The following is a 26,176-nucleotide window of genomic DNA, read 5'->3' on the forward strand; positions in this document are numbered from 1 at the left end:
ATATATATATATATATACACATAACTTTTTATTCTGTGATAAAATCTCACAGGAATCTCCATACTTGATAACTGATCCCACCTCAACAAGTCAGAGACCTTTGCACTGAAGTTTTTCCACAGGAAAATAACATATGCTGCTTTATATCAAGAAAGATTATATGCTTTCCTACTGATTGTATTCTAAAAACAAGTTGGCATGAAATGGTGGGAGGAGGGGTTTCTAAAATAAATAAACATTCAGGCTTATCAAAATTGCTGTTGTGCTTTTTTTCTAATTAATCTTCCATGGCACTATGCTCTTCACTGTATCTATTCTAGAATAACCTCACCTTTCTTTTTCTTTTCCAGCTGCAGACAGCTGTAGGAAAAATACAGTCTCTTGGTGGTTGTGATGCAGGAATCAAGCAATCAGCCCTGAAGATGACAGAAGGAAACTTGGTATGAATTGTGATGGAAGAGAGGAAATCAGAAGCTGATACTTGGTTCCCTCCTCTTGTGCAGTCCTTTCCCTTTGACAAGGATGTATCCATGTCACTAGTTTTGTGACCGGTTTGCCCGGTTTGTACCTTCTCTATGGCCCCAAAAATTAAGGAAGGCATTTGCATGGGTCTAGGGAAAAAGATTCTGTGATCCTGATGGATCTGTGGATCTTAAATCGCTTCATCTTTTTTACCCTGAGGATTCTGTTCTTACTGAGTATATTCCTCTCTTCAAAGGCTGAAAGTCCAGAGGTGAAAGCATTGCAAGAAAAATTAACCACAGCCAACTTGAAGGTGTTGGACTATCGTAACCAGCTCCAGGCTGCAAAACAGGAGCTGAAGATGACCCAAAAGGTACTGTTGTGGGACACATACTGTGGCTGGCACCCTGTCCAAGAGGTCTATTATTGTGAAATCAGAGGAGGTTTCTTTTCCTTTGAGCTTTGATAAGCCTCCATGAAGTATTCCGGGGAACTGTGAGGAGGTAAAGAGGGACAGGGTGGTTGCATTGGGAAAAAGATTTGTTTAAGGTTTGAAAGTCTCAGTTCAGCAAAATAAGGTTGTGACTGACTTGAAGCACACATTCAGGACCATTCCTCCTTTCCAAGACATTTCATTATGTATTTACTTTTAATGTAGGCTTCAGTCCCATGGAATTCAGTGAGATTAAAGACCAGGCTGGAGCTAAAGCACATATTTGTACAGTGTATTGGAGTGACATCCAGAGTAACCTTTTCCTCTTGGATTCAGGATGGATTTTAATGCATTGCTGTGTGCTCTGTTTCCTTTGGTTTCATTACTTCACCTAAGAGACCTGCAATGCAGATCAGAGTAGAGAATATGATCCTAAAAATAGAACTCTCCTGACCTTTTTATAAATAATTTAAATCCTCTTCATACTAACTTTAGCTCTTGTTAATGTGGCTGTGTCAGAACTGTGCAAGAAAGATTGGCTTCGTTCCTGACTACAAAGATATGCATTAAGATAGTCTCTCTACTCTGTTCCTGTTTAGTTCTGGCTAAGTATTCATTATATCAAAAATAATGGTGTGTATTGAAAGCTGTTAGCAATGCTTTGTAAACCTGGGTGATGGATTTGAAATCCTATTTTTTACAAAAGTAGCACAGTTTGACACCCAGCTATACAGTCAGGTAATACAATTTGACACTTTCCATAGGCAGGCAAGAAAACATGGCTTCACATGTTTTAAACAAGCAAAGAATAATGCTCAGACTTACCTAAATACTTAATTACCCACCTGAACAAATAAACCCATGCTCCTTCCAACCACCAGTATTGTAATAATCATTGAACAGTTTGGGTTGGAAGGGACCTTAAAGATCACCTAGTTCCAACCCCTCTGCATGGGCAGGGACACCTCCCACCAGACCAGGTTGCTCCAAGCCCCATCCAACCTGCCCTTCAACACTGCCAGGGATGGAGCTTCCAGAACTTCCCTAGACAACCTGGGCCAGGGTCTCACTAAAGAATTTCTCACGCTAAAGAATTTCCTCCTAATGTCTCACCTAAATCTCCCCTCTTCCAGTTTTAATCCATTATCCCTTGTCTTCTCCCTGCCCTTGTCAAAAGTCCCTCCCCAGCTTTCCTGGAGCCCCTTCAGGCACTGGAAGGTGCTCTCAGGTCTCCCTGGAGCCTTCTCTTCTCCAGGCTGAACACCCCAACTCTCTCAGTCTGTCTCCAGAGCAGAGCTGCTCCAGCCCTCTGAGCATCTTTGTGGCCTCCTCTGCACTCACTCCAGGAGCTCCATGACCCTCTTATGCTGAGGGCTCCAGAGCTGGACAGAATTCCAGGTGGGATGTCACAAGAGCAAGGGGGAGAATCCTTAACTTCATGGCCCTGCTGGACATGCTCCTTTTGATGCAGCCCAGGACATAGCTAGTTTCTGGGCTTCAGTGCAAACTGGTGTCTTATGTTGAGCTTTTCATGCACCATCACCCCTAAGTCCTTCTCCTCCAGGCTATTTTCAATCCATTCTCCACCCAGCCTGTATCTGTGCTTGGGATTGCCCCAGCCCAGGTGCAGGACCTTGCACTATAATGATCTGAAGAGCTTATTACACCAATGGACTACTGGGTATCAGAGACAGGCCACTATGTATAATTCCACTCTTTTGTGTTTACTGCTAGAGAGACCAGCTTTTCCTCCTCTCTCCCCAGCACATGGATTTAAGCCTAGCCTTATTGTTGATATTAATCCCTTTTTCACAGCTTTTAGCAAATGAAGTTGGTGAAGATGTGAACATCCAAAGTCTCTTGGTCAATTCTGGGGGCTGGCGAGGACGAGCTCAGCAAATTCTTGTTCTCCAGAACAAGGTGAGTGAAGACCCTGCATGGTGCCATCTAAGCTGTGTGCTGGGGTGCTCTTTCCAAGGACAGATATTACCTCAGTTTAAGGTAAAGATACTGTCCTGGGCCAGTCCTTTCTGTGTTGAAGAAAACAACTGTTAGAATGAAACACTTCATGGCAACTTGTGTAGTTGTTTTTTTGTCTATCTGTGCATGGTGTGGGGTGTTCAATTTTAAATATGTGTTGTTGTGTGCAGGGTCTTTCAGAGTTCCTGCAAACAATATTAATTACCCTGTTGCAAACATGCCAGCTTCAGTATTGAAGCTGGGAATCTTTCACATCTCTGGCAAAGTAGAGAGTGCAGTGACCTTGGAAAACCATGGCAGCCTAGGGCAAATCCTGGGATATTTTGAAGGTGCCTCTCCCCACTGAGTACAGAAGGAGCCCTGTCAGTGCCTGTGCTCTCACTGCCTGTGCTCTCACTGAAGCTCCTTTACTCAGTGCCTGAAGTCAGATGGGAAGAATTGAGGCCATATACAATTTTCAAGTTGTTCCCCCAGGAGCTTCAGGAAAATCTTTAACTCTTGAGTCTTCTGAAAGGCCCAGATGAGCTGAAATGTCAGCCTGAGACAAGGAGCCAGTTTTGTCTGCATCTTCGATAAAACTTTGCTCAGGCAATTTGCTATGTAGTGTTCTGCTGGTTAATTATAGTCCAACAAACTGTAATTTTTGCACTCTGATGGACCGAAGTTGTTAACCTCTACTTTCCCTTGAGCAAATTATGTTTCCCTTCTGTTAGGCTCCCTGGCTGGGATTCATCCCAACTGTACTCAACTGTAATGTCCAAATTTCTGTTTTGAGCCAGTCTCCTCAGGCCCCTTCTGTAGTCAGTGGGGTCTTGCAAATACAGTCACTGGCTCAAAAGTGAAGTAGGTGGATCTTATCTTAGAAGACACCTCCAGAAGAGGGCAGAGAAACTATGCTGTAACAGTGCTCATTTCCTTCTACTGGCTATAAAATATCTATAGTGAAGAGCTGTGATGCAAGACCTGAGTTCACTTGACCACATATAGGTGTCTGATGCCAATCAAGGTGCCCTAGGGTGTCCCTCAGGTCATCTCTCCAGAGGAGTATGGATGAATTGTAGATCCTGTGTTATGTGTCTCCAGTATCCCAGGACATCTGAAACACAGTCAGGCTTGTGAACTGTGCCTTAGATCCTGGGTGGTGATTCTGCTCAAGATGCTTAAATGTATATGGGTGAGTGGGTGTCTGCTCTTTTGGAGGAGATCTGAGGTATTGCTCTGCTGCCAACGTGTGTGTTCAGTGGTATTCGAGGTGCTTTGGAGTGTCTGCCTGGCCTCCATATGTGACTCCAACAAGGCACAGATCTCCCATGTGTCCTGAGTCTCCGTGTCTGGTGTCATTTTCCTTCCTTGCACAGATGCCCCAGACATCTTCATCTTTGTTAGCAGCTAACAAATTGAAATTTGAAAGAACAGACAGTGCTCTGTGTTAGTTAACCACGAGAAGGTGAAGGAGTAACATGCTGCTGCACTTGGAGCTCCCTTAGGTTATGTCCTTTTTGATGCTGGACCACTGTACTCCTTGGAAAGGCTCTGGGTAACTTGTCATTATTGTCCTCTAGGTTCGAGAGGTGGAGAGTCAGCTGGGTCAAAACAAGACCAGGACATTACTGGGGGAGATTGGTGAGGAGTTTCTGGCACTTACTGATCCAAGGAAGCTGTCAGCCCAAGAGAAGAACTTGTTGAAGATTCGCAGCTTGGAAAAAGAAAAGAAAGAAGCCTTGGAGGTAAAAACCTGTGAGCTGACAGGGTCCTGTTTGGGTGTATATAGTGTGTAATGACTTCCCTTCCCTTCAGGAGACCTTAGGGGGACCTCTCTCCCAGAAAACCATTGCAGAAACCCACCTGATCTGCTGAAGGAAGTCCTGCTATGGTTCAGAGACTGAGCAAAAAGCTTCCATACTTGAATTCTGTGTTGCTCTCTTGTGTGGCCAGGAATCCTTTGGCAGGTCAAGATTTAGTCTCCCCCTCTGCTGCATAATTCATGTGTCAGATGCATCTACTTGACCTGAAATGTGGCCACTTGACAACTGTGCTCCATGTGTGATGTTAGAAAGAGGGAGAGGAGCCCTGGGGCTGTAATGCAGCTGCTGCTGGCTTTACACTGAAGGCACATGCAGGAATAAGCTCTGCTACAGCTGCATCCAGACTCTGTAGCATCCCCCTCACATCTGGGGCCAGATGTACATTCTTCATGCCATGTTAAAGGCAAGCATTCCCCTCACACCTCATATAGCTGTGGATATGGGCTTCTACCTTTGAACAGGAGAAAGTTGGGAATTACACCAGACACCCTGTTAAGAGGCATTCAGAAAATGGCTCTTACCCTCCAAGACATGTGGTGGCTCCAAAAATAAACAGTATTCAGGGGCTGAATGAGGCTATGGCTGGTGGCATAGGTAGTAAATCCTGAGGTGGAAAGGATTTGTAGACCTATGTCCACAAGAAACATGGAGGGTAGGAGTCAGCTACACATATTCAGGTTAGCAAAACATACCTCCCTGTGCTCCTTCCCTGTATTTGCTTCTGTAGAGGCCATCTGGCACCAGCCCTGAGCTTGATTAGATGCTGCTTTGTCACCACAACGTGACCATGCAACAGAGTGAGCAGTGGGGTGATCCACACCTCTCATTCTTGGCCGTGAGAATGAAAGAGAAGATTCATAGCTACAGGCACACAGCACAGGGAAGGCTTTCCTCAACAGCTGCAACCTGCACAGTTCCACCTCTGCCTTTGTCCTTCAGGCTCCATTCACAGTAACTTCCCCTGTTCTTGGCCATGACTGTCTCACTGCTGACATACACCCTGGCTAGTTTCATAGCATCATGAAGTCACAGAATGGTTTGGGTTGGAAGGAATCTTAAAGATCATCTAGTTCCAAACCCCTGCCATGGGCAGGGACACCTCCCACCAGCCCAGGCTGCACAAGCCCCATCCAACCTGCCCTTCAACACCTCCAGGGATGGGGCAGCCACAGCTTCCCTGGGTAACCTGAGCCAGGGTCTCACCATCCTCACAGGAAAGAATTTCCTCCTAATATGTCACTTAGATCTCCCTTCTTTCAACTTGAAACGATTCGCCTTATCCTGTCACTCCCTGCCCTTGTCAAAACCCCCTCCTCAGCTTTCCTGGAGCCCCTTCAGGCACTGGAAGGTGCTCTCAGGTCTCCCTGGAGCCTTCTCTTCTCCAGGCTGAACACCCCAACTCTCCCAGCCTGTCTCCAGAGCAGAGCTGCTCCAGCCCTCTGAGCATTGTGGCCTCCTCTGGACTCTCTCCAGGAGCTCCATGTCCTTCTTATGTTTGGGCCTTCAGAACTGGACACAGCACTGCAGGGGGGGTCTCATGAGAGCCAAATGGAGGGGGAGAATCCCCTCCCTTGACCTGCCTTTATCAAGGGGAAGGCATGGCTCAGGGGGCAGCACATGCCAAAGACAGCTTTTAGTAGTCAGTGTGATATCACCACCCCATGTCTGGAAGGAAGAGAGGTTCCCCATGGAGGCTGAGGATGCAGGTGAAAAAGCAGGAGCATATGGAATTGGATTTTAAGACAAAATTATCATTTGCTTCCTGCCACTTCATGAATCAACCTAATCCACTTGTATTGCTGAGCAGACAGGCCTTTTTTGATGCTGGCAAGCAGGCAGTGAGTAGTAGCATTTATAATTTCTACTTTCTTAGGGATGATTTGGTATAAAAGGTCCATTTTTTTGGCTTCTTCCAGCCAGTGTGTGATTTCTTTAGCTGACCAAAGCACCCGGGGCTTGACGATAGGCTCTAACTGTCATTCCTTGTGATGTGTTTGCATCACTGCAGAAACTCACTGGGGAACATGATGCTCTCCAGAAAAGTCACGAGGAAGTGAAAAAAAAACTTGATGCGTCCAAAGCCAGGAACAAAGTACTGAGCAGTGAAGTGAAAACCCTGAAGGGACAGATCATAACCTTGCTGGAGAAAGGGAAGCACGACGATGAGCTCATCGACGCCTTACTGGTACAGTCTGACTCTTGGTGCTGGTCCCAGCCCCTGCAGACCAACCCTGTTTTTCTGAGTGATCAAACATGATGTCATTTAGTGACAAAATGACACAGACAACCTGAGGGTGCATGGGGGGCCTGATGAATCAAGCTGTGACAGCCAGAGGTTTTGTAGCCAGCTAAAGCCCTTCATTTTGGATCAGACAAAGACAGCAGCCAAGTGGCTCTAAGCTGCAAGTGATGCAAGGAATGTGTTGCAGAAGGATTGAAACAGGATTGTCTAGTAGGTAGAGGAAGGGCTTCATTCCTGACCCATGAAGCTGGACTTAATTTTCTGATTTGCTTTCAGCCCTGTTGGTAGATTACTTTTTTTCTGAGAATCTCTGCAATCTTGCACTTTAATTTGTTGTGTTACACAGCCCAAAACTCACAAGCTGAACCATGAGTACTAAACCTTGCAGACATTCACTTGGAGTAGCTGGAGCTGAGAGGCCTCTTGGCCTCCTTAAAACCAAGAGCATTAGCGGGGACTCACACTGAGGTAGATGGCTTGGTCTTGCAGGATCTTTTTGTCCTGCCATGGTTTCCCAATTACAATAATGAAATATATATATATTTTAGAAAATATGCCACTTCTTAGTAGTTTTTTTCCTGATCCAGCTCCTCACAAATTTCAAATAATTAATATTTCCTTACCTCTGTACACAGGTTTTAGCTAAGATATGTTTATGAGTAAGGTGGCATTGTCCTTTCTGCACACCAAGTATCTGGCCTGACTAGCAGGTCAGAGGAGCCAAATAGTAGTTGTTACTTTTGCTAAGTCTGAGCATTCTCACTAAAATTATTTCAGAAAGATGTGAGTTTATTTGGGAAGGAATGGTTACCTCTTTTATCCCTTATGTCAAAGCAGCACCTTGCTTGGAGTTTGTTGGCCTGACAGAACCAACTGTCCAACAAGCGTGAGGTTTGTCAGTGTGAGAAAAACTCCAAGACCCACTGGTAAAACATCCTAACCCCATAGCTGTGGCCCCACAGAACCCTCATCTTTGAATGTCACCATCACACAATCTGATAATGTTCTAATTTCCCACAAAAGGAAATTGAAATCTTTACTTATATCCAGTTTACGAAAAAGTCTTTGCCAAAGGCCAGCCTTTCCTGCTCTCTTTGCTGCTACACTCAGGAGCAAAGCTGCCAGCAAACTGAAGCTCTCCATTGCTCAGATCTTATCTACTTGCACCATCCAGTCACTAAAATCCAAGAGGGGCCAGTGGGAACAGGCTGCCCATAGCCAGCCACATGTGTCTGGGCACTGCAAGTGGATGTGCTGTGCAGAGAACAAGACAAGGTGATGTCAGCTGTAAAACATAATGGACCAAATTCCTGGAGTAGCACTAGTGACATCAATGTGCTTACAACAAGGAATGGGGTTGGCTTGGCCCAGCATTCCCAGCTGGGTCTTGGATGCTGTAAAACACCCAGGGAGTCTTAATCATCGTGTACAGAAGTGAAGATCTCACTCCTTGTTTCTCTTTTCTCAGAGCCAACAGGAGCAAATGCAGGAGATCTTAAAGCACCTGAGCCAGCAAGATGAGAAGAACAAGGAGTCCCAGCAGATGCTAGGGCAACAGTTGAACAGTGAGGTTCAGAAACAAAACTGCCTTGTAGAGCAGCTCAGACTGATGGTGGCTGAACGAGAAGCAAAGGTTAAAGAGCTGGAAGAAGAGATTGAGCAACTCACACTTCAGGTAGACAGAAGAAATCAGCTACAGGAACACACTTTGTAATCAGTTTAGATCTGCTCTTCCACTTCTGTCTCCCTTGTTATCTGAGATGGTTGCTAGCTCGAGACACTAATACCTGTCCTACTGACTGTCTCTCCTGATGGAATGATACAGCAGGAATTCTCTCTTGTAACTCTTAGGTTTCCTTCCTCTTTATACATGATGTTTCTTCAAGCTGTTTAAGCAGCAGAAAACATAGAATTATCAATCAAATCCAGAAGTGGCTCCATGCCAAGACTGTCACATGACTGACAGCAAGGGTGGGCTGCAATGGGGACTTCTCACTCTTCAGCATCCTTGGCTGCTGAAGAAGGCAAGCCACCAAACATAGGTGAGGCCAGCATCAGCAGGCTGCTACGTGCCCAGCTACCTTCTCTCATGGAGTGATGGGATCCCTAGTAGGTTATTCTCATCTCCCACTCTATGTCACTTCAAAAATATTCCTCTCCTTCAGATCTCCAAGCTATTGGAGTCTGAGTTCACTGGGTCTCAGGAATATGGAAATTTCCTTGTACAGATGAAAGAATTGGGAAAGTTGGCCCTTTATGGACTAGTGTCTTAAAAATGTTTACAACTTTTATGGCCTGGTGTTGCAAACTAACATAAGTCAAGTGGTGCTATTGCCAGAGCTCGGGCACAGGAGGTGGAGCTGTCCAGTAACCTGCCAAAGACTTCTCCTGTGGTCTGGTATCACAGAATCACAGAATGGTGGGGGTTAGAAGGGACCTCTGGAGATCATCTCATCCAACTCCCCTGCTAGAGCAGGATCCCCTAGAGCAGATCACACAGGAACATGTCCAGGTGGGTTTGGAATGTCTCTAGGGATGGAGGCTCCACAGCCTCTCTGGGCAGCCTGTCCCAGTACTCTGTTACCCTCAGAGTAAAGAAGTATGTTCTTATGCTTAGGTTAAACCTCCTGTTTACCAGTTTGTGACCATTGCCCCGTGTTCTGTCACTGGACACCACTGAGAAGAGTCTGGCCCCATCCTTATGACACCCCCTTTAGATATTTATAAGCACTGATGAGACCCCCCCATCAGCCTCCTTTTCTCTAAACTGAACAGCTCCAGCTCCCTCAGCCTAAAACTGTATCTTACAGTCAGGTTTTGTTAGAACATTTAGACATCCCATTCCCACTGACAGAAACCCTTGTAGGGTTGTGGTGAGATCATGAACCCTTCAGATACCTCAGTAACAGGAGGCAGGGCACTGAATCCATGATGAAACTTGGGGCTGGGGACACAAACTAACCCTGCTGGCAGTGGTAGTGGTGGGGCTGTGCTGTGGGTTCTCTACCAACACCACATGCACCCTCACATGGAACTACACTTTTTACTGATATTTTTGTTGTGTTTCCATCCTGCAATGAAGAGAATCACAGAGTTGTCAGAGTAGGAAGGGACCTCTAGAGAAAAGTTTTTGAGGAGGTTCCTGTGAATCAAAAGTTCTGGCTTTTTTTCCTTTGAAGTGTTTAATTGGTTTTATAACCTGCTCCAACATTGACAGAAGAAATCTGCCCATCAAGGGGACAGCTCAGGAGCTGCTGATCCACCACCTCCCAGGCACTCAGAAGGTTTTACTCTGGCATCAGGCAGCAATCAGGTTGGAAGGATTGAATCTGCTCGGTAAGAAGATCTTCATGGCAGTGTTTAAAATTGTTGGGAGTGATTCAGGAGTGTGGTTTTCCCAGACAACTGCAGCAAACCACAAGTGCTGTGTGCTGTGGCAGTGTTTACACTCCATGGGAATCTCTAATCACTTTATCTCTTGGACCTTCATCCTGGAACACAGAAAGATATACAGACTTGCAGACATTACTACATTTGGCATGATGGCAGTGCAGCTAATTCTGTTTCTCCAGCTCAGATAATGTTTATGTGGTTAGCTTAAGTGCCTGTGATTCTTCTCTCTTATGAGAAATGGGGCTTCTAATGAGCAGACTTCTGAGAGCAGGCTGGAGAATTAACACAGAACTCCATTATAGGTAAGCACAAAATCACTGGGGCATTATTTCAATCAATAAACACACTTTGGGTAGGATTTACTTGCAGAAATGTTGAGAACACACCACATCGTTTGTTCTTAACAAACACCCTTTTTTAAAGCCTTGCTGAGGATCATGTAAATTACACTAATCTTAATACAGCTCTATTTTGTTTACACAGGGTCACTCTGGCTGTGGAAAGGGACCATAATATCAGGGCAAATTATATCCTTTCCTGACAAAATGCTGGGTTTGTTGCTAAAGAATTGATGGTCTAATTGACAATGAGGTTTTGAGGCTTCTGAGGAAGGAGGAAATTTTTCATCAAGTAGAATTTGCAACTGATTCCTTCTGTGTAATTTTAACACAACACACTTCCCACATTACTTTAGACACTGTGTTTGGCTTTAAAATTACCAGGTGTATCCCTGAGTATAAGTAAAGCATAAGTACAACATTTTAAAAAAGGTAAAGTTAAAAAAAACCTTAATTTGAAGTTTCCTCATCTCCATTGTCACACTCTTCTGACTGACTTTATTCTCCCACTTCTAACTCTGCATAAGTTGCACTTTCCTGGATAAACCCCATATTTTATCAACTTTTTTACTTGGTATCTCTGCTGATGGTAGGCAGGAAGGCAAGCAGGAAAACAAACTTGGTTAATGGCTTTGTAGAAGCCACAAAGTGCAATGCAGAAGTGGTTGCTTGTACATGTGGCCAGCACAGCCCTGTCATGAAAACAGCTGATATGTCAGGTGGGCAACGACTGAGGCTGGAAACTGCAAGAGCCATTAATAACTTGGTCAGCAGGGCTCACTCATTCTGTTAACTTTAATATACTGATGAATTTCTCTTCCATTTTACTTGAGTGAATCATCTTTTCCTATCAGGAAAGATGAAACGAAAAATGCTATAAATAGGAACAAGAGCCCCTTGGAGACGTCAGGGAAGCATCTGCCCTGTTAGACTGGACCACTTCTGTCTTTATCAACCTTAACTTGCTTTTAGGATTAACCACTCCTAGACTAGAAGGCAGCTCTACTTATTCCATGATATCAAGGCTTCATCCTCTGTTTGCTGCAGCCTAAAGACAAGGAAACATGGGCCAAGTCTAGATGGATTTGCCTTTAGGCAGCTGAGCTCAAGTTTGGAAAGCAAACACACACTAGAATTTTATGTCCCAAGCACATATACCATTATCATAGAATCACAGAATGGTTTGAGTTGGAAGGGACCTTAAAGATCATTTAGTCCCAACCTCCCTGCATGGGCAGGGACACCTCCCACCAGACCAGGCTGCTCCAAGCCCCATCCAACCTGCCCTTCAACACTGCCAGGGATGGGGCAGCCACAGCTTCTCTGGGCAACCTGTTCTAGTGTCTCACAATCCTCACACTCAAGAATTTCCTCCTAATTTCTAACCTAAATCTCCCCTCTTCCAGTTTTAATCTATTCCCCCTTGTCCTCTCACTAGAAGCCCTTGTAAAAAGACCTTCCCCAGCTTTCCTGGAGGCCCCAAATTATGCATACAACTCATCCAAATTGGGAGTGTTACTCTAGTGTTATCACTTGACTTCTCTTACAGCTTGAAGCCTGGCAGAATTTCCTGAGGTTCTCCATAAAGTAGAAGGCTTCAGAAAACTACAGAAAGTGTATTTTAAAAAGGCATTCAGAAGTAAAAGTTGTGCACTTGTTACAGAACAGGGGTTCCACTGGTTAGGAAAGCATGCAGCATGCCAACACTGTCAAACAAGCACAATAAAATGTGTTTTTACAGCAAGGTTTGGAGTCAGGGAGCAAGCTGAGCTTCTGTGTATGCAAAGCTCATGTGATACCAGCTTAGGAGGCTCTGGGAGTCTTTCTCCCTACAAGGCAGCAATAAACACAGACATTGCAAAATGACCCGAGTTCTTGGAGGATTGCCCTCTGTGGAGCTCAGTGTCTAACTAAACTGTCTTCTTCTCAGCACAGTGTCCAAGATGGGCCATACTCTTGTAGAGTCAGCAGCTACTAAGCCTTCCCTTCCCAGTGCTAACATCACACCTGGAAGGTATGTATGTAAACTTCATAAAGAAGAGGTTTCCTGCCATGCTCCAGAAGCTGCTGGCAAGCCTTATCCTTATCCTTGTCTGCCTTAGTTCTGCAGCAAACAGCTTCTTTCACCATCCTGTCGACCTGAGGTTCTCGTGTCTTCTTGCTGTCTTAATGTTTTTTTATTTAATTGCTAGTTTTATGCCCCATAAATCCCCAATCACCAAGATTTCTCCTTTTTTTTTTCTCTAAAGGAGGTAACTCCTCCATGCTCCTGTGCCGAGAGGTCAGAGAAGTCATGAAATACATAATAATGGGATACATGGGAAAACTGCCCCTTCCTTTCATCACATTTTAGGCACAAGAACAACCATTGTCCTAATGCTGCCTGAAGCCTTTCAGTGGGGGAAAATCAATAGCCTGCCACTGAACAGCTTAGCCCAGCACTTTGGAGAACCCAGTCCCTGGCTGTTTGTCCTTGGGCAGTAGCAATGGGGGGAGAGGCAGCGATAGTGAATTGATCAGAGGGGGAAGGTTGTTTTCAGGGGTGCTGGGAAGGGAAAGCATCCCTCTGAAGGAAAAAATCTTTCCAATGAAGCTCACGGGGCCTTTCTTTCCAAATACCTCAGCCCCATTTGTTGCAGTGTGGAGATGGGTGCTGGGGGGAGGTAGTGAGCTTGCCTCTGCCTTCTGGCTGGGTCTTCAAACCATGGTATTTTTATGTGTTTTTCAAATCCTGCCTTTGTTTTATTTCTTTTCTTTGTGGAATGAGAATCATACTCTCCACCTCTGCTGCTTTTAGGCTCCCTGGCTCTGACAGCCCGGATTTACAAGTGCTGCAGACACAGATCACAGAGCACAGGGCTCTGTGCCAGGCTGCTGAAGTGGAAAGAGACAGGCTCCTGCAACTGGTCACTGTGCTGCAGAAAAGGTAGTGCCTGATTCTGCCAGGATCCTTGGTGGGATGCTGGGATTAAGGACCACTTGGGACATGTGAGAGTCTGCAGGAGGCAGTACAGTGTGCCACAGGCTGCCAGGGGGATCCTTTCCTCAAGTAGGGGCTTTCAAAATGTTTCTGCTCGATTCCTTTGCCTCACTGGTGATTCATTTTTCTGTTTATTCTTTTACAACAAAGGGCAGGGGAAAAATGCAGCAATCTTGGAGCTTTCTGCACCTTCATAAAACTAGAATTCAGTATTTATATAGGTGTGGTGTTAGTTAGGCAGCAATATTATTCATCAGTAGTAAATACTGTAATTATAGTTATAATCTGACTTCTCTTCCAAAAGCTTTTCACAGTCTTTTAAGCTTCACTGTATCCTCTTCTAAGTGAATTTCTTCTGATTTAACTGAAGCACAGTGGTGATTATTATTTTTTTCCTATTGTTCAATTCAATTTATGATGATGTTTAAAGCAAACTGTGGGCAGAGAAAGCGAAGATTTTCTCTTGGGACACTTTTCAACTGCTTTTTTTTTTTTTTTTTTTTTTTTTTTTTTTTTTTTCCCTGGGTAAAGAATGTGTGTTCTTTGGTACCCAAATTTGAATTGCAGCTTGTAGGAAGATGTAGTTTTGTCTGTGTGCTTTTGAACACAGGAGGCACTGTTTGATTTCTTGCTTGCTTTATTTTACAATAGTCATAATTTCTCACTTGTCTAGCTTTTGTCCTGTACAATTAATCACAGTCAGAAAAATATTTATATATATATAACTGCAGTGGAAGTGTTTTTAACAGCTAAATCCTGGAAATGCAAGCTGGGAGAATCTTATCCATGTTTGTAAGCCTAATGACTTGAACAGAGCTGTGCAATTAGGTGAGGATGGAGGTGTCAGTGCCAGCTGAAATGGGGCCATTGTGAATATAGGATAATGAAGAACACAGAGGCAGTGACAAGCACAGTTGCTTGTAAAATGTACCACAGCCTGATGATTCAGCAGCTCCACAGTTATCACACATTTATCAGGAGCTCCTGCAGGTAAAGCAAATTTTGTGAGATTGTGTGCAGTAACTCTTGGAAGGCCTCAGGTTAATACAGCATCCAGTCATATTTCAACATGGATGTATGTAAAAAAGTCACACATTCCTCCTTTTCCCCCTCTTGTCAGAGTGTGGGTCAAAAAAGGAATGTATTGCATGCTGAAGTCAAGAGGGGAACACTGGGAATGGTTACACGAGTGGGGTTTTCCCACAGCAACTGCCAGAATTTATGGCTGTGTTTCCCAATATTCTCCAGAGCAGAATATACAGAAGATGCTGCATTTTAAATGGTTGGTAGGATTGGACCCTGCTGGGAAAAGGGGAAGAGCTAGAGGAACTTTTTAAGTTATTCCTGTTGGCAGAAGATTTAATAAAAACTGGCTAGGCTTGTCATTTTTTCTCCCTGTTTGTCTAGCGTGGGTGCTGACACTTGGTCACATGAAAGTTCAGTGCATTCAGAACCACTGGGAGAAACATCATTTCTCATAAGATGCCACCAGCCTGGCCATTCCCTGCCACAGCAGGTCAGAGTCTTGCCTGTAGCTAGATTTTTAAGACAGTGGTATCATTTTATTATGCTTGTAATGTTGGGGTTTTTTTTTGGTTATGTCAGCTAGGAGGGAAATAAGACTAATCAAGCCTCTTAACTCAGGGATTAATCAGCAATCACCTGTGAGGTCAAGAAGGAAATTCTTTTCTTCTGCAGTGAGCCCAGGCAGGTTTCTCTCTAGCTTTAAACTCCTTTAAGTCATTTGGTACCAGGTGCTGCCCCACATGAGAGGCACCACTCCCTGCATCCATGGGCACACATCAGGTTTTTGTCATTAGTTTTCTAAGATGTCATGTGGGGTGAAGGGAGGGGGAACCATCAGTTTCTTTTCCACTCCCTTCCACAGTCGAGTTTGAATGGCCAAGTTTATTAAAAGCAGCATCTAGTTTCTTCTCTTGCTTGCAGGTAGGGAACCATCAGTTTCTTTTCCACTCACTTCCTTCCACAGTCGAGTATCGGCAGCATCTAGTTTCTTCTCTTGCTTGCAGGTAACTCGTGCAAACCAGCTAAATACAGTATTTTTATAAACTCTTTTCCTTCCAAATGTTCCCAGTATGTTTAAAAGAAAGCACTTTATTATTCCTGGAATAAACAACCTCTCTCCAGGGATCTGCATCTTGCCTGCTCATCTGAGTGGTAAATCCAGACAAGTGTGAAGGGCTCTGGGCAACCTCCATTAATGAGCCCATTCTTTCCAACTGTACTCATTAGTTAATTCTGGTTTTTAGTTAATTTCTGGTTTTGAGGATGTCATCTGGAACAATGAAACTGGGATTTCAGCCTTGGGATGCATGGAAAGTTCTCCTTTTCCTTCTGTTGGGAGCAATGCAGCAGGAAGCAGGGTTCAGTGTGGAGACTGACTGATGCTTGGTAGTAGCAAAGTAACAAAAATAAGCTGAATTACCTATTTTTTTTCTGCACATCAGGGTGGAGGAAGGCAACCATAAAGTCTTGGAAGCTGAGAAGAGGCTTCAGGAAGAGCGACGCCACCGGGTCGTTTTGGAACAGCAACTTGAGAAGCTGCAGCTGGATCCAGGGAGGAACAGAGGTGCACAGAGACCTCCCCTGAGGAGCAAGGCAGGTGAGGTGGAGCCCTTCCCTACAGCTGTGTCCCCCTTCCCACCTCTGTGCTTAATAGACAGCAACAACTTTGGGGCTCTTATCTATGAGTGCTTGTCCTGACACGTGGAGATTTGGACCTACTCCTGGCCCCACTTCTTCCATAAGGGATTTGCCACAGGTTGAAGTGGGACCAGGACTTTTGCAATGTGCTGTTTTCATGGGATGACAGTCTACAGAAAAAAACCCTGCCCTGAGTTGCCACCATCTCCACTGCTGTGTTCCCTTTGCACTTCTGCCTGGGAGATTCAGCTGAAGGTGAAGAGCAGAATGAAAGGACACATCCCAATTTAAGGCCTGTCAGTTTCTATGAAAAACTATTGCTGGTGATGAAGTAATTAGATCTGGTGTAATTTATTACCCCATGAACATGATAATCTCCTGCTATAAATATGAAAGCCTCACTAGCATAGTTAAAGGGGAAGAATTCATGGTGGATGTTAATTTTTTATTTCCCTGATCAGATCCTTTTATTGCTTAAGGACTCAGATTCTGTAAAGTGTCTAAACCAATAAAATGGCCCATATTCTTAAGGAAATTTTTCCAGTCATTTCCCTTCTTATATGTGTTTTCATGAAGTAAAAAGACTTCAATGTGCCAGGACATGGACAGTAGGAACAGGAAAGAGATATAGTGATAAACTCTCCAGGCCCTGAGCCATTTTGGTCAAGCTGTTGTGCTATAGAAGCCATTTGGTAACTCACCCCTGGGAGGTTGGCATTTCATAGCCAGGGGAAGCAGGCTGTTCTTTCCAGCCTGGCAGGTTCGTACTAAAGACTTAGTTCGTTAACGTTGTTTGCTTAAGGACTAGAAGCAAATGTAGAGACAGACTGACAGTGGGACTAATAAGAAGAAATCCTCTCTAAGTCACAGAAACACCTTGGTTGGAAAAGACCTTCAAGATCAGAGTCCAACCATCGACCTAACACTGACAAGTCCTTAACTAAACCATGTCTCTGAGTACTCTGTGTGTAGGACTCTTAACTCCCTCCAGGGATGGTGACTCCACCAGTGCCCTGGGCAGCCTGTTCCAAGGCCTGACAACCCTTCCAGTCAATAATTTCTTCCTAACATCCAATCTAAACCTTCCCTGGTGCACCTCGAGGCCATTACCTCTTGTCCTATCACTTGTAACTTCATTGAACAGCCTGATCCCCACCTCTTTACAACCTCCTTTAAGGGAGTTGTAGAGAGTGGTGAGGTCTCCCCTCAGCCTTTTTGTCTCTGGGCTGAACACCCCAGATCCCAGTCCATAAGATGACAATGTACCAGTCTGGTTCAGCACCCTTCTCTGAAGAGAGCTCAGCCTCTTGGGATGTGCCAAAACTCTCTGCAGTTGGGACAAGGAATGAGTCTACAAGTCTGTAGCACATCTCTTCAGCAGAGCATGTAGGTTATCTAAATGCTTTCATGCCCAATAGTTGAAGAAATAAGAAGGAATGAAAAGCTTGAATATAAAATAGAGTCTAGAGAACCTGCTAATTAACATAATATTTTCTTTCTGAAAGCATGAAATTGGAGAGAGTTGATCTAATTGCTAATCTGATGTTTCTAGTCTCTTCAATTCAAGGGAAGTAGATAATGGTGCTGAGGAGCTAGAAACCACCCAGTTGTGTTTTAAAATTATTCATGCTTTTCAGTTTTTTCTCTTATCCAAACTTCTAATTAGCAAGGAACAATCTCTGAGGAGAACAGGTAAATAACAGCAGGTTTTCCTCAGTCATATAAAACAACCTCAAGATCAAAGGCATTTTTTGGTTAAACAACAGAGCCTTTTGTTCTCATGTGTTTTTGTCAAATACTCTCTGACCAGGGCTATTCCACACAGGGAGGATTTAGTGGTTTAAGTACCAAATTAAACTATATGAAGACATTTGACATTATGTGGGAATTTAACTTGGAAAAGCCATATAGCAACGTGGTGAAATCACAACACAAGCACAATGCAACAATTGCAATACATAGTTGACTCACAACACAGATGATTCCTGTTGCCAGCTTGTATGTTCACTGTCATCCTGCTGGGTGTCCCCAGTGGCCAGAAAAAAAGATAAGGGTTAAAACCAGGTCAAACCTGTTTTCTCCAAAGTTCATTCTGCTGGTTGTTTGATTTTTATAGTCTTTGTTGGGCTGAGCCATGTTTACACTTCCCTCCTGTTGGTCTGGCTGGCTCAAGGTAGGTAATACTTTCCACTGGTTATTTCAGAGAAAGCCATTTACAGTTACTCAACTGATTCAGCTATTTATCTACAGCAAAGACCACCCTCCAGTCCCCTTGGTGTTGGGATAAGTTCAGCATCCTCTGCAATAGCTGTGGTCACTTCCCATGTTCCTTTCTGAGCTTCTTGAGCACATCATCCTTGCCTGTCTTCTCTGAGCCTTCTTGCAATGTATCAATTCACTGGCTAATTCACAGGTTTTTTGCTTTTTCAGTCTCAGTAGTAAGTTTGAATTATGCTTTCTCTAGAACCCTGAAAAAAAGGGTTTGTATCTCCTTAAAATGACAGGAGCAGTGCTGCATGTTTTGGGCAGGCCTTCATTTAGGAAAACACTCCAGATTTAGAACCTTGGACACTTCAAACCTTTAGTTTGATGTACACATTTAAGTGCTTTACTGTGTTTAACCTGTGTTTGTGCTGAGGATCAAAGTCCTTTACAAAAGCTGTTTCAGTGTGTGCCACACACAAACATTTTCACAGGCATTTTGGAACCAACTGTTGCCATAATCTTAAGTGAAACAGAATGACAAGATCAATATAAAAATAAAACTTTTCAGCTGTTTCTGTCACCAGTTGCTTTGGCCCTTAAATATTTTAGTTTAAGTTTTTTCTTCTCTAAATAGGTAGGCAGACATATTACTGCATTTAGCCTTGAAATACAAACTCACCATGTTTTAATTTTGCTGAAAGGAGATTAAAATAGAAGTCTGTCCTGTATAGTTACAGTATCTTCTTTGATTATGTGTAGAACTGAACAGATTCCTTAGTATTTTTTTCAGTTACCTGAGATTTACTCAGTCTGGTGCCCTGTGAAAATGGTCACTTGTTTGACTAAAACTCCTATCTTGTGATTAAATCTACAGGTCAGTCTGCCCATCACTCCAAGCTCACCCGGAATGTGAGTGATAGGAAGGATCTCCCTGCAGCCCAGCTCTCCAAGTTGCCTCTGGAATCACAGATAGAGGAGCTGAGCACAAGGTCTGGTGGTTTCCCTTCCTCCCTGCTCTGTTACTCACAGGAGCTCACATTCAGTGCTCTCCTGTAACTCCTCAGAAGATAAAACCCAACAAACTCTGTGGAAGTCACAGATCCTCTGGTCTGAGCTTGTCTCTCTCGTTCATACACAAGTCTCCTGACCATTGTGCAGATACCTGAAAGAGTTAAGCTAATGCAAAATGCTGAGCGACACAGAAGACATGCAAGGAACACACCTTTTTTTTGTTGTTTTGTCTCTTCCCTTCTGCATTGATTGCAAAGCTTATTAGCAAAAGTAAAATTAGAAACTTTTATCAAAACAGATCTGTATCTTGGTCATCTAATACTCTTTTCTACCCCGAAGAGAGCAGGAACAAGTGTGAAGTCTGTCCTTTCTCACGCCTGCCATGAAATCCCCAGAGCTCATGTGTTGCAGTGTTGTCTCCCCTGGAGCTGAGCACTGTTCTAACTTGCTTTGAAGCTCCACAGCTCACATGAAAGTTTCCTTTTGTTTCCTTCCTAGGCTTTCGATCCAGCTGGATGAGAACGAAGCCCTGAAGGCAGCTCTGGAAACGACTGTGAGAAAGAAAGAGGAAGACTTTAAACTGTATCAGGACACAATGAAGCAAGTGAAGGGTATCTTTCTACAGGCCATTCAGCAGCAGAAACAGGAGAAGAGTTAAGCAAGATATTCAGAGTCCTTTGGACTGCAAAGCAGGGGGAGAGCCCAGGCATCCTGCCCATGAATTGAAATGCAGTGGCTGTGTAGTTTTGGCAGCCTCAGATCATGTCATTTCTTTAGCATTACCAGAAGAGGATGAGAAATGGAGATGAAATGCAAAAAGGGTGAAGGTTTTGCATGTCAGCAGGTTCTGGCTGCAGGAGTTAGCAAGCAGCTGGCTCTCAGACTGCACATGCTGTAGGTTGGTGCAGTTTAGGAAGCTGCAATTCTGCAGTGTGGTTTGGGGCAAAACCTCCCTAGGTTCCACACAGTTTTCCTCAAGAGGGCTTGTTATTCAATATGCTGCTGCCTTTATCAGCTCATAAAGGAATTTGCTGTACAAAAGTTATGCCAGCTCCCTTCCAAAGTCGAGCCAGGAACAAAGGAAGTGGTGTTTTGATCAGCAACACTGATGCCTGCCTGCCTGAGGCTTCCTGTAGTACTGAGACTGTGGATCAGCCTGGCCTGTGAATATCAGCAAGTGAATTTTGGGGGGATTCCACTCACCATTCCAAGCTGGTTATTTGCTTGAATGTACTGGCAGCAGAGTTTTCTGAACCTCAGTGGAGTTTCCAGTGGAGAGGCAGACTGTGCAGATCAGCCCTGCAGCCAGTCAGACCTGCCTTCAATTCAGCTCATCTCCTACAAAATTTGCCACCCGGGTTCTGAAGTCCCTGTTTCTGGGTCTCTGCATCCATCAGGCAGGTCTTGTTCTCACTAGGAAGAAATGCTAACAAAAGGCAGGCAGGTCCTCCCTGCAGTGCTGGAGGGACTTTTGGAGGTGCTGAAAACCCTCTGTCCTTCTCTCTTGTAGCATGATGAGCAGACCAAGTGCAAGCTAAGAAGGCATTAACATGCAGGGCCAGCCAGCTTGGGGATCACAAGCAAATGGAGAGCTAGTCATTTCTGGATAGTGCTGCTTTGTTTCTCAGTTGAAAGCCTTGAAAGCTCTTCTTTTTCTGCTCTGCTTTGTCAGCCTCTTCATTTAACCCCAGCCACCACCAGTGCAAAGTGGATTTATGGACCAGCAAACCTCCTCTCCCTCTCCCAGCACAGAGATCAGGTCCTGGCTCCACTGCACTGAGATGAGGCAGAGAGAGCAGAGCAGGAGTCACTCCAGATGCAGTGAGGCTGGTGTTGTCCCTGTCTTTTTCCTGCTAGGTTCAGAGACTTCTCTCATCAAACAATTCCTGGAGTTCCTGGTGGAGGAGGTGGGAGCTGAGGATAAGTTCAGCCCCTAAGAGTTAACCCTCCCTGTGCTTAACAGCTGTGTTCTGGCCTATAGCTCAGCAAAGCCATCAGGTGGGACCAAAACAGCTCATTTCCAGATTCCTGCTGCTCACCCTGACAGCAGCAGCAGAGGAGAAAGCATCCTGCAACCCACAATCCTCCCAGCTACCTGAAGGATCCTAACTCCTGGGTCAAGAGACAGACACAGTGTCATCCAAGTGAGCTGTGGTTTGTTTTGGTTCAACTCCATCCTGATGGTTACATAGCATGGAGAAGAGTGAGCAGACCAAAGAGAAGAAACCCCCCCCTCCACTTCTGACAGGTATTTAAAGGACCTGCAGCAGTGAGGGGACCCCTTTGAAAAGCTTCCTGAGCTGTGGCAGAGGTGTGGAGCTTCTGCTATGCAGTGGCTGCTAAATTCAGACTTGGTAGCTGGAGGCTGGAGATTCTGATTTCGCTTACCCAGAAGTGTGAATCAATAATATTTTCACTTAAGCACAGGAGAGGCAGCCTGCCATCCTTTCTAACCCACACTCAGCATTTGCCTCCTGTCCCGTGGTGAGGCAGTGAAGATCATACCACTCTGCAGCAAAATGCCTGGGAACCAACCCATGAAACACAGGGAAGAAACTGGGAGGGCTGTATGTTCCAGAACACATATGGTTGGCTTGGCTACCACATGGTGCTGCAACACTCATTTCTTTCAACATATGCTTGTTTAGGGTTGCACAGAAGCATTGTCTCTTCTTTGTTGGTTTTTTTCCCCTCACCAGTACACACACACCAGACTCCTTGACAAAGAAGGAACTAAGACAGTGTGAAAGTTTATTTAGAGAGTCTGTACCTGGAAGTAACTGTTTCTCATGGAAATGTGTGATCTGTCTCCATCACAGAATGGTGGGGGGTTCTGAACACAGGCCAGATTGTCCAGATCATCTGAGTTTTCACTTTAGTTTTGAAATAAATTCCCTCTGCACTCCACAGAGTGACCTGCCTTCAGTTTCTCCCTGTGCTGACTCTTGTAGCAACCGATTCTCAGGGGTTTTTTTGAGACCCATTTTCTTGCATTACATCTTGTTTCATCACTGAATATAAGAAACCCCATCAGATCTTGGCAGCAGCAGCCCTGGTTCAGCTGGCTGCAGCAGCCCCATGTCCCCCAGCCCATACAAAACATGAAAATACTTCCCTCACTGCCTACAAACCCACCCCCATGCATTGATGTCCTTGATGTCCTGTTTAAGCCACCACATCTCTGAGCTGCGCTTGATTTCAAACCTCCACAACCCCCTGTTCCCCTTGGAAATTTGTCCTCATGGATAATTACCAGCCCATTAAAATCCTTGTGCTCCAGTTCTCGTTTGGATCTCTCTGGCCTCAGCCTGCAGCCCATCCTTGCTAGATGAAAGCAGTGTGAGCTCCCAGCATTTCCCTGCTGGGACAGCCTTCAGCCAGCAGAAAGTCACCTCACAGGCTGCTTTTTGATAAGCTCTGAGTTTTTTCAGTCTCTCAGTGGAGCTCATGGTGGTGACAAGCAAGTGGTGACAACACCCAGCTCTGCTGGCACAGCCTGGTGGAGACAGTTCAGCTGCGAGGAACAGTGTAAGGTTAATTTTGCTGCATTTGAGGCCATGGATGCTCCTCGTTAGGATTTGGCCACGTTTTAGCCCGTGTCTGCTGAGAATATGAGTCCTCCAAGGACTCATATTGACCCAAGGACTCAACTGACCCAAAGTTTGTTTCCTACCCTGGAGCTGGGCAAAACACCTCCATAAAGCAGTCAGGAAGTGCCCGACAGATGCGTCTGGTTTTAAAAGCACAGCTGAACCTCTGGGAATTAATCACCTCTGCTGAATTGTCATGGCTTTCCTTTCAGCCCAGTGTTCAGGCATCTACCTGCGAAGAGCAGGCACTGGGAGAGTGCACCTTTCCAAAGTGCCCTTAACATGAATTAAGTTGCAGTTAAATACAGACAGTGTGGAGAGAGGAGTGATCTCCCTGCCCCAGGCTCCGCTCGGCCAAGTGGCAGAGGATCAGCCAGCAGGTCAGAGCTGATCCTACTGGAACACCTCCCATTTAGAGCCCCACACTGGGGCTGTGGGTGGCTTGTCCCCTCCCCAGGCTCTAGAGGTGTGAGAAGACACATTTCAGCCCTTCACGTGGGTGAGATGGGGAGGAAGCTGGAGTGGCAAAGGGGAACTAAGCTGGGAATTGCTTTGCCAACCCCCTCCTGCAGCCAGAGCCACCAGCTGCTGCTGCCCTGCTGGCCACAGGGCCCTCTCCCCCTGCATGAGGAGAGGAATGAGGCTCAGCTCTAAATGGAAAAGCACTCCAGCAGGGCCCCTGTGCTCTAAATTAAGCCACAACTGAGCCAAGAGGGGTATTGGGTTTCTCCCCTTGTCCTCTCCCCGCCCAGCCCAGCTCCAAGCTGGCTGCTCCCATGGGGACAGGGTGGCCTCTCTCCACAAATGCCACCTCAATCCCCACGCGTCTCCACTTACAGCTCTGAAACCCATCAGCAAGCAGGGGGTGAAGTCCTGGGCTTTAGAGCATCTCCTTTGTCAGCCAGAATAGTTCTCTGCAGGGTTCAGGGTGGCAGCGAGGGGGGGTGGGGGTGTCATCCCACCACCTCCTTGACCTAATTGGGGCATTTTCTCAGGAATTTTCTCATTGTGAGATGAGCTGAAGGCAGTCAGCTGTGACCCGATGCTGGGTTGGCCCTGGCAGGTGGTGGGAGCATTCAGAGTCCTTCTCCAGGTGATGCAGGAGGTCCTGGGACCTTTGATGGGATTGGTATGTGCCATGTGGGGCAGGAAGAGCCATTCTGGAGGTGCTGAGAGGGGTCCTGGGGGTGACCTTGGATGGATCAACAGATGATTGAATGGATGGAGCACACATCCCCACCTCCTGAGCTGTCCTGCTGGCAGGGAGGTGCCTGCTGAAGTCCTGGTGGGTTTGACATGTTCCCAGCCATATGTTTGCATGGGCAACCTGATGGGGCAACTTCAGGCAGTACAAAACAACCCCTGTGGGTTTTTATAACCCTCTCTCCTTCCAGGTCACCTCCACCAGCAGGGCAACAGCTGCACAAGGCAGAAGGAGGCTGCTTTGGTGTCCCCATCAAACATCTCCAATTTGTCCAAGCCTCACTGGGACGTAGCTGAGAGCCTTTTGTTGAACCCCACCACCTTCCCACTCACTTTCTCCAGCACTAAAGAGGGGCCTTGGCCTCAGCTGGTGTCCCACAACTCCCAGTAACCTGCCAGATCCTTGAAAAAAACTACCATTAAAATCAGCTCAAAGCCATAAACATCCCTTTGCCATGAAGCAGCAGCAATAAAACACAGAGGTGTGTTTTATTCCTGTGCTGAGGAAGGCAGGCTGGTCACATTAAAAATAAATCTAATTATATTAGAAATCAAGAGCAGTTTCCTTTTTTTTTTTTTTCCTAATTTTTTTATAATGTCTGTAAATTAAAGCTAAGTGACTTTTATCACCACAGCTTCCAGATCCTCATGAAAAACGGCTGCCCAGCCCCTCCCCCTGTGCTGCACTTTTCAATCCAGCAAGATCACAAATTACTTAAGATTAAAAATTAAAAATAAAAATGAAATAAAACTCTGATGATCTGCCCAAAACCCACTGGGTACCAATGGCCTGGGAGAGCAGCAGGATGGGACTGTGACCCTCCTGCCCTCTGGGCCCCCATGCCCTGGAAAAACCCCTTTTCATCCCAAAAAGTGAGGTCCCAGTTTCCACATGTTTGGGAAGCAGCAGAAAGAAGGGGTTTGAGGCTGGGTTTGGTGTCTGCATGGAGCAGGTTGGGGGGAGGAGTGGGTTTGGGAGCCAGGGGGGGTGACAATGACCTTCCTGCACCCACTGGTGAGGGGGACAGGCACAATTCTCCCTCCTGCAGAGGCTCCTTGAGGTTTCCTGGCTATGAACCCCTGCCCTCCCCAAACACCAGGAGCGTGATGAATGGCATCTGTGCTTCTCTGCACCCACCTCTTCATCACTTCTCCTCCAAGCACCCCAGTCAATTATGCCAAGGTCTGAAGAGCTGAACCCCTGGGGCAGGGGGTGAAGGCTGATGCTCCAGGGCTCCTGCCCTGCTTGCTGCAAATTAAAGTGGCTCATTAGGTGCTGGTCGTGGAGCCACCACCGAGGCTCTTTCTCCTTGCTCACCAAGTTAAAAATGCTGCTAAAAACAACAACAACAACAAAAAAAGAGCCTTTTTGCTCAAGCTGCTGACCCAAGAGGTGCCCACCCTGGAATTCCTCCCTCCTGAGCCCAGAATATGACTTGTCTCCCCCCAAAACCCCTTCTCAGGGGTGTTTCAGTGCCCTGCCTGGTGCTGAGCAGTGACTCGTTCCAGGCTGACTGGTGCTTGCACATCCCATCAGAACAGAGACCCCAACCCAACCCGGCCCCCCCTTTCCATCCCCTCGTTTGTCTGCAGATGCCAACAGCTGAGAAGGAGGCCCCAGAGATGGGCTGCAGAGGTGCAGCAACCCCTGAGCTCCCAGCCTGAGCCAGGGCAGGGAGGAATTCACAGCATCGCACCTTTTGCCTCCGTGCCTCAGTTTCCCCATCCCCGTGCAACACCAGCTGAGCCCTCGAGGTAATTGGGGCTGCCCCTTCTCTTGCAGGCCTCAAAGGAGGACACTGAAACACCCCTGAGAAGAGACCTGACCCCTGCTTTTAGGGGCTCCTGTGCTTCCCTTGGCCCGGGGACA

General features: G+C 45.8%; 1 protein-coding gene across 1 annotated transcript in view; it reads left to right on the top strand.

Moving 5' to 3' along the window:
* CCDC13 (coiled-coil domain containing 13) overlaps nucleotides 1–20,171 on the top strand; it is a 32,855-nt gene extending 12,684 nt beyond the window's left edge. Inside the window, exons 4-15 of the mRNA XM_009994563.1 lie at nucleotides 351–440; nucleotides 719–835; nucleotides 2,711–2,815; nucleotides 4,438–4,602; nucleotides 6,689–6,865; nucleotides 8,391–8,597; nucleotides 10,140–10,258; nucleotides 12,584–12,667; nucleotides 13,451–13,579; nucleotides 16,102–16,256; nucleotides 19,377–19,491; nucleotides 20,012–20,171. Coding sequence (XP_009992865.1) covers nucleotides 351–440; nucleotides 719–835; nucleotides 2,711–2,815; nucleotides 4,438–4,602; nucleotides 6,689–6,865; nucleotides 8,391–8,597; nucleotides 10,140–10,258; nucleotides 12,584–12,667; nucleotides 13,451–13,579; nucleotides 16,102–16,256; nucleotides 19,377–19,491; nucleotides 20,012–20,171 — 1,623 coding nt within the window. The remainder of the gene's footprint in view (nucleotides 1–350; nucleotides 441–718; nucleotides 836–2,710; nucleotides 2,816–4,437; nucleotides 4,603–6,688; nucleotides 6,866–8,390; nucleotides 8,598–10,139; nucleotides 10,259–12,583; nucleotides 12,668–13,450; nucleotides 13,580–16,101; nucleotides 16,257–19,376; nucleotides 19,492–20,011) is intronic.
* The last annotated feature ends 6,005 nt before the right edge of the window (nucleotides 20,172–26,176 follow it).

The sequence above is a fragment of the Chaetura pelagica genome, unplaced genomic scaffold, assembly GCF_000747805.2.
Source record: "Chaetura pelagica isolate M959 unplaced genomic scaffold, ChaPel_1.0 scaffold130, whole genome shotgun sequence".
Lineage (NCBI taxonomy): Eukaryota > Metazoa > Chordata > Aves > Apodiformes > Apodidae > Chaetura > Chaetura pelagica.